Genomic DNA, 11,592 nt, shown 5'->3' with positions numbered 1-11,592 from the left:
AATAATTAAAAAAAATCTAATGGCAACTCAGGTGTTCACACATGCACACATTTGATTTAGCAAATTGCCTGAGAGGGAGGGTAAGAGACACTAGAGAGATGCACAGGAAGGCAAGACTCACTTTTCTACAATGTATTCATAAGTCTACAATCATCACAACTAAGAGATGTCCTTCAGGTTCCAGTGGAGATTGAAGCTGTTTGCAGAACAACATGGGCAAATATTCCATGTCCTGGACCTGGAACAGGGCTCAAGAGTCAAATGCTCCTACAATCTGCATTTTGTAATCACATACATTAGGTAGAAAACTTCCCAAGGTTATCAAGAGTTGATCGATTTATCAGTGACAATTATTTTTAGTCTGCAAGTGTTGCTTTGGAGGCTGTTTGTTCAAAACCAGATCGCTGATATGACTCTGAACCTTGCTTTCCTCAACCATGTTTGGCTTAAGTGAGTTTGTCTGATGGTGTGAACTTTTACAAACAATAACTTAACATGTCAAAGAGGAGATCCGAGCACTCAAAAAAGTGGAGGAGAGGATATGGAGTTAAAATGCCAACATGTGTGCTCGGATCTGTTCTTTTTAAGCCTGCATTCCTCCTGATCCTAGAAGCACCTTCAGCATGCTTTTTTAGACATTTAATCTCCTTTGTGCACACGGTTGGATTCTGTGTTTTTTCTCAACATGTCACTTAATGAATCTAAATAATATTGAGGCCATTTATGTACTCTGTATTTGCAGTAGAAGTTGTACCAGGGCGCCATTGCAGCAGTAACATTTAGTGACCCCTTTGTGATGGAATTTGCGTCTTTTACTTTTAGACCCACACAAGATGAAGCATCTGAATAGAGGAGTCATCGTTGTACTGGTCAAAATTTGCAGTGAAAAGCAAGTGTCAAAACTGATGATTTATGTTCAGGATTTGTTGAAGGAATATTTAGGAGATATGTACAAATATAGAGGCATGATCTACTGATGATCATGATGTCATCTTTCTAACAACTTGATTTGAAAATTGTGTTTTTCAATGTATTTTTGTATTATTCAAAAGAAAACACTCTTTCCGATCATTCAGTGAGATTTGAAGAACAGGAATTAGATACAAATATTAAGCTTTGTAACTAACATCAACATGTACAGTAGCACTGACTTCTGTACTGTTATTTAGGAATGGTTTTGGTGAAAAGATAAAGGAACTGTACACTGAATGTGGTCATTAAGACACCTAAATTCCCCTGAGGAGCAGTCTGGTGTCTTGCCTTCAAACTTTGCACTAAAACCAATGGGGTTTCTTGCAGATTATGGCAGATATTCTATTAAGGCCCTTGAAATCCTGAAAGTATATCTATGCCAATATTTGGTCTTTCAAGGTTTCTGTCAGTTTTAATTTAGTGCTGCTACATGCTCAACAGAGCTGCATCCATCCTTGGAGGAGTGTGAGTTCAACCACCACTGATTCTCAACCTTTTTCATTTCAAGGACCTCCAGTTTTATATGCATTTGGCCGCAGGCCCCCATTGATACAGTTTGTCATCTCTGGGACCCCAATCTATACATTCCATTCATGCACTTTAGTAAGGGTTCATTTATTGGAACCCTGGTGGGCTCAGAACCCAACGTTGAGAACCAGTGTTAGCCTACTACTATACAGTACAGTGGTATAGACAGTTTACCACAAATTTGGTTCCCCACTGCTGTCTATTCCAAAGCTTTTCACACTTTTTGTGCCCAACACAACACCAACAGACAAGTCAAAATCTCAAGGCACACCTGTATTCATAGCAAAAATAGCCGATCTACAAGCTCAGTATGGCACAATATGAAATTGTAGATCTTTCGTCTGGGAAAAAATATCATATAGCTTATATAGAGCATATAAAGAAATGCCTTAATAAGGAGGCCAGGTTGAAAGTGGTTAAAATATTCTTTGTGGGTATATAATTTGCCTCTGTATTGGGAAATGGGTGCGCACAAAATAATTATAAAAAAAGATATAGTTGTATATTATACTGTATATTTGAAATAATGTGTGTGTCAAACAATCCCAAGGCACACCAAGAGGAACCACTTGTCTATTCAATTAATTTCTTATACAAATGAAAAAAGTACATTAGTAAACCGGGTGGTTTCATGGGCGTGTGAATTATACCTAGTGCCACAACTTTCTTTTAATTTTCAACATAACCATTACCACACTACTGAAAAGAGATTAGAACCAACAATTCTCATGGTTCAAACGGATCATTTTATTATATAAATATTTACATGGATCTATACTGTACAAACATTTACACACACACACACACACACACACACACACTCTCAAAAACAAAACTGTTAGGGATTATTGATTCCTAACAGTTATTATCAAAACTGTTATCGATTTATATATATATATATAACTCAGAGTGATAGAATTGACCCAAGTCGTAGTCTGTCATAACTTGATAAATAGTCAACAAAACAAAAAACAAAACAATGGGGGAATAAAAATAAAGATAAGTAAAAACAACAACAGCATTGCTTATGGAATATATAAGCATGGGTCTTCTGACACATTTTTTTTTTTTCATTGTGAAATATTTTAATATGTTATCTGAGATAGAAGACTGTGGGATCAATCTCTCTGTACAGTGGAAATGAACATGGAGTGTGACTGACAGTCCCAGTCAGACTCATCCTCTTCACAGTGGACATGAACGACCATGATCATGAGAAAAAGAAACCAGACAAACAAACACTAGAATCAGGGTTCCATGTTGTCCATCATGGCCAACAGGTCATCTCCTTTGTTGCTGGTAGTGACCTCCTCTTGCAGCACTCCCTGGTCTGAAAACTCTCCAGCAATTCGAGCCAGCTCAGTGGTGGCCTGCTCATCCTGCATGGCTTGGATATTTATGACTTCATATAGGGGCTCATCACGTCCATTCAACGCTCCCACTTCCTCTCCAGTAGGAAACAGGTTTATACGAAAGCCTGTCTCAGCACTTTGCACATTTCCAGCATTCATGCCTCCCATCAAACGTGCCAAAAAGTTGAGCTCTTCTTTGGCCAGCAGGTTAGGGGTGTCATCTGTCTTGTTGGAAGGGCTCTTAGTCTTAGATGTGTGTGTCTCTTCCGGATATGTCGCAGAGTACATGTTTGTTCCAAGTCCAATAACTCTGTTGCCATGTAGTTCAAAAGAACCCTCTCTGATGGGGCTCGTGTAGCTGCCTCCTGTGGGGAACAGGCTTCGCTTCACTTCTTTCCCCTTACTATCAAACGTCCTGATTAGTCCTGGGACTTCCATCCTATGGGGCACTGGACCTGAAGTTGACAGGGCAAAGCGTCCATTGGGATTCTGTATTTTATGCCTGAGGAAATGTGACACGCGAACATGCATGTCTTGAAAGAATATGAGCAGTGTTTGCCTTAGAAGTTGGAATTCAGCTTCAGGTAAAGGTGTGTACACCTCAATGATCTTCCGATGGGTCTCGTCCACTTGGTTCAAAACCATGGGAGTGTCTTTAACAAACTCCCTGATGATGTCTATGTGGTTGTAAGAAATGAGCAGCAAGTCTTTGGGCCTTGGACAAAGGAAGATCTGATACTTGAAGGCCATCACCATTAGTTCATAAAGCTTATCCATGCTGGCTGGGCTGAGCCTCATGATTGAGGCGTGTGCTAGCCGTGTTAACACTGTTACAGCAGGGGAGCAGCCAGGCTCTTCACAATACAGGACTGCAGCTCAGAAAGCAGAGTGACGTTCAGCAGCTTGCTCTCAGCAAACTTAGTCTTGACGGCCTAGTGGAGAGGGAAAACTAGCATTAGTTTTAATATATGTAAACATCCCTATCTCACTCCATTATATTATACTACATTATACTAACCCTAACCCTAGTGGAGAGGGAACATTTATATTAGTATTCACTATTCATCTATGCAAACACTAAGCCAAGGTAAACACATACTGTACAACACATCACATGCAGAGAGACAGTGTAGTGTCTCAGTAATCTAGGATCATAGGAAAACTAAGAACCTAGCATCAGTCTGAATAATATAATATCAAAACGTAAATAATCTGTACATTGAAACTATAGGATGCCAGATAAACACATGAACCTAGCATCTGTCTAAATAACTTCTAAATAACTTAGCATTAGTATTCATCTATTCAAACATCCACATCTTACTCCATCAACTTCTGAATACTTTTGTTTGCCCACTCACCTGGAACTTTGTTTCCCCCTCGTCGCAAAGAACAACATTCTTTGCCAGGTGCTGCATTATTGGCTTCAGGTGAGCCTCGTCATACCTGGTGTAATGCCGCTCTGTAGGCGTCTGCAACACATGAAAAACAATCATTAGGATCATCATATGAGGTGCAATACTGCTCTGGAGGGGGAACAAAAACTAGAATCAAAGACAAAATGTAAAGCTAGCCATTTGTACTAATAAGCCAACATATACATTGATTCTATAGAACTCACCCATGGCAGGCCACCCTGCAGCAGCTGAGAGAGGCACAGTGAAGCAGCAGCAATCTCAGAGGGCCGGTAGTGAACCATGTCGTAGTCGAGGAGTGTCAACTCCATGAGATACATGGCCAGCATGTGTCTCTCCACAGTACACTAGAACAAACAAACAACACTATTAAAAGCCTGCTTGCATATACAATTCAAAATACCCTTCTACATGCTTTATTTTAACCACCATTTGACCAGTCACCACCTATGTTCATTTTTAGACTATGTTCACACCGTCAGCCCAAATCTGATAATTGTCCAAACCAGATTGGAAATCAGAGTTGTTTCATCAAGTCTGAACAGCATAAAACCTCATGGAAATCTAATCAGAGTTGAACCACATTCCTAGGTGGATTGAAATGTCATTCAAATCTGTTTTCTAAATGTGTGTTTCAGTCTGAACACTGACACTGCAAACGACCTTGGAGCTCGTGGGAAATAGACGATCCACAAGCTTACATGTCAAATTGTGCCATGTAGATCTGCTATTTTATACACAAATCCAAACTAACCACTTGCAAATAACAGTGTTGACAGTCAGTCCTAAAGATCAGATTTTGCCTGCAGTCTGGACAAAGCCTTGGTGCAGAGAGTCAAGTCTGATCACTACACCTTGTATGTTAGTTAGTGAACCATGTGAACAGTGACTCACGTTTGCAGCCTTGGATGCTCTCCTGAGGAAGTGCAAGGGCAGCGGAAACCCCAGCTCATAGTTGAGGTACCTCAGCATTACACGCTCCATCTGTTTAATCTGAGTGGTTGTGAAGGCGTTGTCTGTGATGTCGGCAAAGTCCTGGATCCCTGGGGCACCTATTTGTCTCAACTCCTCGTACTTTGAGGCCACCAGCATGGCAGTGACACCAACAAGCTGGAGCTTCTTTGGTGAAACTGACCGAACCTGTAATACATCACAACAGCTCATTAGAAAAAGGAAAGGAAAAGAAAAGAAAGAAAGACAAGAGCAGATCAAATGGCAAACTCATTTGTAAGTTGCCCTTACTTGCAGAAAACGATCCAAGATGGCAACTGTGAGATAGAGTGTCTCCTGCCGCAGATACAAACTTAAATGAACCTGGATCAGCCAGTCGATTAGCTTAGCTCGCATCTGTGCCGTTATGTCGTAGCCCTTCAAGAACCCAGGTCGCACAGCCTGCTTTACCTGTAAAGACAAAAGACTTCATTACATTGCTGCATGACACCAGGTCACATCTAGGCCTGTCACAATTATTACATAATCGCAATTATTTTGCATTATCGCCATAATATCTTTCATGTTCAAAAATGTTCAAAAATAGTGTAAATAGGTCTACAAGCTCACAATGCGTCGCACCGCGTTGTAAGCTTGTAGATTGGGTATTGTTTTACATTTATTTTACACATTTTCAGTATAAAATTACGAAATGTGGCCTATTATGGCCATAGCACATTATTTATTTTAATCATTGGTAGAGGTACTTGTCAGTCATTTCTTTGCATATTTAAGTTATTTGTCAAATCTGCCCAGTGCATTTTTTGTTTACATGGCCTAAAAGCCAAATAGAAATTACATTTTTATGTTCCAATGTTCAATGGAAAAACATAATTAAATCGTTATTCACAATTATTTGTATGACAATTAATCGTCAAGTAAAGTGATGATTGTATGACAACCCTAGTCACATCATGTAGTAAAGAAAACATGCCTCTGGCATCACATACCTCTAGATCCATTAGATGTGCATATATGTCTTTGACATATTCAGAACATAGGAGGGACATCTGTGAGTCTCCTGCATCAATGTCCTCTACTGTGAGGAGCGGGTCAGGGAAGGCCTCCTTCATGGAAACATCTGCAGCTTGTTCTGGACCAGTGGAGGGAGACACTTGAGGAGGTGCCTGAACTCTGGCAACTCCAGTCCTCTGAGAAGGAGAAAAGAATACAAATACATTCAAAACACATTCTTCTTTGAAGTCAAACTGTAGGTAATTTGTTTCTTGTTAATACTGGTCATTGGTTCAAAATGTATAAAACCCCACACGCACTTAACCTATTTAGACTTGGAAAGCCTATACACTGTTATACCTTTCAATCTGGGGAAGCATCTGTCATTTCAGATGTTGCTATGTATATAGCAACATTATTTTAGTTTTAGGTTTTTTTTTAATTAAAAAAAAAACTCAATAAAGAATTGAGGTTTTTCAGAAGGTTAGCATTTAGAGGCCGTTTAAAAAAAGAAAATCTTCCTCAGGGCTAAATGGATTTGACTATCTTCAAAAATAGCAAATCTACATGCTCACAACGTGTCGTGACTAGTCGAGTAGCTACTTTTGAATGACACGACAACGTAGGAGTTGAAATATGGAGAGAATGTTTCCACCCAACAACGATGATATGCAATGCTACTGTGCAGACTAGCAAAAACTTACTCGGGATTCCAGGATAGATGCTCTCCACACCTTCCTATCCCCCATCAGGAGCTCTGCAGTGTTGTTAGCTCTGCTGCCACGCTGCAGTGTGTCTACATAGGTGGTGCGCCTCTCTACCCTCCTAGCTGTGCCTTGTGTCAGTTTGCTGGCCATCAGTTTCAGGTGTCTGCCACAGTGCCCAGCCACCGTTCTCTCCCTGACCTTGTCTGCGACTCTCGGGAGGCCTCTGCAGAGGTCCACATTTCTGATGTGGTCCACGTTCACCAATGGTACATCAGGGATCCTCTGTAGGATTCTTGTGTAGACAGCATCCAGGGCCTTGTCCTGTTGTACTGTCTTGAACTGAGAGTGTACAAAGGGAACCTTACATTAGAGGTATACAAATTAAATGTAAACAACGTCATTGTCTAAATTAACAGTCAGTTTAAATTAACAAAAGGATTTCAGTGTAGGGATCTGGAAAAAAAGTATCAAATTGGGGACTGTGAAATTGTAAAGGTTGAGAATCAGGAGTTTAAATATTACCTTGGTGTTAGAAGCCTTGTTGGCAAAGTTGGAAAGGTCTCCAAGAGCAGCTCTCTTTGGAGCACCGTTGGTCTTCCTCTTCCCCATGTATGCAGCTGGGTTCTGCACGTTCATCCACTGTTGAAACTGTAACATTCAAAAACAGAAACAAAAAAACGTTACAAAAAGCGATGTTAAAAATGCACTTGAGGTTTAAAAGATTCATCAAAAACAAATGCACAACCAAAACTGGATCAAATGAACACCCAAAAGAGAAAAAGACTCGATCTCAATTCATGTCGCTTGCCGACCAGAACAGACATTAAAAACAACGTGTTTAGTTAAAAAGAAACACACTTCACCAACGTTCACAACATTCAAAAGTCACTCAACAACCAACGTGTAAAAGCCGTTGAACCAGCAAACAGCAACCAAAACAGACATTCAAGCTGACAAAGCGTCCGTTATAAGCTTGGAAGATCAGTTCTGCGAGCGACACCAACACCATAACGTCAACGTTTAGCCTAACGGGAGAATAACAGGCTTAACTCTAGTTATTTTTCACATTTTACTCACCATAACGCTGAACTCACCGAAGATACGATAAAACCGTTCAATTCTGAATTTAGTTAAAAAGCAACGATCAAACTATACTTTACGTTTAGAAGGTTCAAAACACTTCACCAACGTTCACAACATTCAAAATTCTCTCAACAACCAACGTTTTAAAGCCGTTGAACCAGCAAACATCACCAAACAGCAACCAAAACAGCACAGACACAACCAAATAACGTTAAATAAGCCAGAAACACCACAAAACAAAAGACTGAAACTCAATGCACATCGCTTGTCGACCAGCAGAGAACAGATCTTCAAGCTGACAAAGCGTCGGTTATAAGCTTGGAAGATAAGTTCGGCGAGCGACACCAACACCATAACGTTAACGTTTAGCTAGCCCTGAAACATGACTGTCATACAAGCGTCACGTGAACCATGGCTAGGCTAACGTTTAGCCTAACGGGAGAACAAGCTTAACTGTAGTTGTTTTTCATAACTGTTCAGTAACATTCAAAAACAGAAACCGTTACAAACTCGTTAGCTAAAAAGCAACGGGAAAAATGCACTTAAGGTTTAAAGGATTCACAACGTTTTCAGGTTAAAAAAATGCACAAGCAAAACCACAAACGACACCAAAAAGACTCGCTTGCCGACCAGAACAGATATTAAAGCTGGCAAAGCGTCGGTTCGGCGAGCGACGACAGCGAAGCTCCATCTTGTTGACGTTAAACCGGGCACGAACAGGATGGATGGAGCCTCGCTGTCGTCGCTCGCCGAACCGAACCGACGCCTTGTCAGCTTTAATGTCTGTTAAACCTGCCATGCTAACGGCCCGGGAGAACGTTACAACAAGCTAACTCTAGTTTAAAAAAAAAAACAGTTTTACTCACCGCATCGCTGGGTTCCCCCTTGGACACGACGAAAACAGCGTTTTCCATGTTGTGATGATAATGTAATAATGTGTGATAACAAGTGATAACAACAATTCACCTTAGTAAAAAGTTAGTAACTACTACAGTAGCGAGTCAAACAGACAGTTAACCGTAAGTCTTAACTAAACTACAGCAGTAGCGAGTCGAATGCTCTCCGTTGTGACAGTAAACACCGACTGACGCTTTGCCGCCGTTGCTTCCCATATTAACGCTCTCAAACGCCCGCGCCTCCTCCTATTGGCCGCCCGCCCGCGGAATGCACGCCGCTCATTGGTTGTTGAAGGATGCACAATGCGTCATTCGCAGTTGAGCGTAGCGTGTGGGGAAAATAGCCAATCTACAAGCTCACAAAGCGCAGCATCAGCATCATGTCATGAGCTTGTAGATCAGCTACCCACCCGCACACGGGAAAACCATTTTAGGCATTTTAGAGGTTTTAACTGTATTTAACAATGTTATACACACAATACAGTAGGTTTAAACGTCAAAAATAAAATACAAACAAGAATTTATATTATATTAAATTAATATTATAAAAATACTAAATTGAAATGAGTTTTTGGCAACTTTATGAATATAATTCGGTCATTGATGTGACATCAGTTGATAAGTACCGCTCTGTGCATTATGGGAAACGTCAGAGCTTGCATTTTGAAAATAAACATTGCGTCAACGGCAGATCTACAAACTCACAGCGGGTTGCAGGTGCGACGCATTGCGAGTTTGTAGATCTTCTCTCGTCTGTTCTCGCGAGAAGCTAATGCAGCCGTTACTACTTGGTTCTCGCGGCACGTGAGAGGGCGGTTACCGTTTTGACTGGCCAATCACAGCGGGTCTTCAGCTGTGACTGTGACGTATGACAGCAGGTGCCTGAGATGATCTCGTGATGCTCTAACGTTCATCCATCAGTCAGTCACATCTTCTCTGAGAACTGGACGTTTGTTGAGAGAGACCTTCTGACACAAGCAGACAGTTGACTGACTACTAACTTCTAACTTCTTCTTCACTTCAACACCAACGACGTTACTTGAGACCATGGAGACGGTATGTTAACATTTTTATTAATACAATATGGAGGCTGTGAATGTGTTATAATGTTCTTTAGAGCACGTCGTTTAAGACGGTTTGTTTAGAGTCCCTATCTGGTAAAGGCTAATTTAACGTTAGTTAGCCTAGTTAGCATGTTTTCGTTCGATGTCGTATGTTGGCTACCAGTGGTTCTCAAACTTTTTCATGTCAAGGAAGGACCCCCAAATTCACACTTATTAGCGTGCGGACCCCCATTTGAAAAGATGTGCCAGGGAGCCCCCATAAGAGAAGTTTTTTTTACGGCTCTAGCAGTGATTCTCAACCGTTTTAGTTTCAAGGACCCCCAGTTTGAAATGCATCATTAGGCTACGGTCCTATACGGACGGACCCCATGTAATGACATTTATATCTCTGGGATCCCAATTTATATTGTAAAATCAATGTTAATTTAACTCTGAGAGTGTACAAATGGAGCCGTTAGGGTCCATTTGGTTCAATTTGTACACTGTCTGAGGTTACAGAACCTTAAGGGTTCATTTGGTTACTATCTATCATTTAGCTGGGGACCCCCTGGATCTCCCTCAAGGACCCCTGGCCCTGGGTGTCCCCGGACCCCACTTTGAGAACCACTGGACTATAGGATTAATTTACTTTGCACTTTTTTCGAGTCGCTGTGCCCGTGGATACATTATGAGCATCTGCTAAATGCCTTCATGTACATTGTAATAATGGGAGTCGTTTTATATTGTCCTGCATCTTTCAAACGAGTTGCTGTTCGTTCCATAGGCCTATATTACTCGGTGTTAATGTAACTCTGATATTGTACACATTTAGCCAAATAGTGGTTCAAATATTATGTACCCAAATGTTAACGGTTATATTCGCTGACTCTCAGAGTTACTTACAAACGGCCATTTAACACTGAGGATGTTACTGTTTAAATCAGTGCTTCTCAAACTTTCTTTTTGTCAACGTCCCCCAAATTAATGTCTTTGGCTATGGACCCCCCATCTGAAAATCTTTTGTGACAAGGAGGGATCCCCAATTCCCCATACAAGATTTGTGTTGTTAAAATAGTTGATCTACATGCTCACCACGCGTTGCACCGTGACACATTGTGAGCTTGTACATCGGCTATTTTAATAAGCTGATGTAATGTATATAGGGTTAAAGTGGTTAAACTGATACTATATTGTGCTGGGGACCATAAACAGTATAATCATTCACTAAATGAACACTGAGGATTTTACTGTGTAAATATGAAATAAATAACTGTATTATCTTCCATCCATACATCTTCAACCACTTATCTGGAGTCTGGTTGAGGGGGCAACAGCTCCAGCAGCAGAGAGTTCCAGACATTCCTTTCCCTACTAGCAACATTAGCCACTTCATCCTGGGGTTTCCTAAGGCGTTCCAAGGCCAGCGTGGGGATATCTGGTTCTCGGCCTCCTCCCAGTGGGACGTTCCCATAGGAGCACCCTAGGGAGAGAGGAAGCGTCCGTATGAGATGCCTGAACCTTTTCCACGTTAAGGAGCAGTGGCTCCTGGCTAAGTTTCATTTATCAATTTTTCAAATCAATTGTTTAAAACATATATATAGTTGCTGTTGGGCAGAAACCTCATCTCCATATTCCATTTTTTTGTGTTTTTT

At 40.9% G+C, this 11,592-nt stretch overlaps 1 protein-coding gene across 1 annotated transcript; it reads right to left on the bottom strand.

Annotated features, from left to right (window-relative positions):
- Positions 1 to 2,747: 2,747 nt before the first annotated feature.
- Positions 2,748 to 8,800, bottom strand: LOC311051383 (uncharacterized protein; the record flags this gene model as incomplete). Its single annotated transcript, XM_084065947.1, has 10 exons — positions 2,748 to 3,679; positions 3,718 to 3,784; positions 4,214 to 4,324; positions 4,474 to 4,614; positions 5,162 to 5,407; positions 5,510 to 5,668; positions 6,208 to 6,408; positions 6,916 to 7,257; positions 7,441 to 7,566; positions 8,624 to 8,800. 10 exons carry the CDS (start codon positions 8,798 to 8,800, stop codon positions 2,748 to 2,750), a joined length of 2,502 nt encoding a protein of 833 aa, XP_083922073.1.
- Positions 8,801 to 11,592: the final 2,792 nt, after the last annotated feature.

The sequence above is a fragment of the Gymnoscopelus microlampas genome, assembly GCF_963454915.1.
Source record: "Gymnoscopelus microlampas genome assembly, chromosome: 9".
Classification (NCBI taxonomy): domain Eukaryota; kingdom Metazoa; phylum Chordata; class Actinopteri; order Myctophiformes; family Myctophidae; genus Gymnoscopelus; species Gymnoscopelus microlampas.
This window is presented reverse-complemented; position numbering and strand designations above follow the sequence as displayed.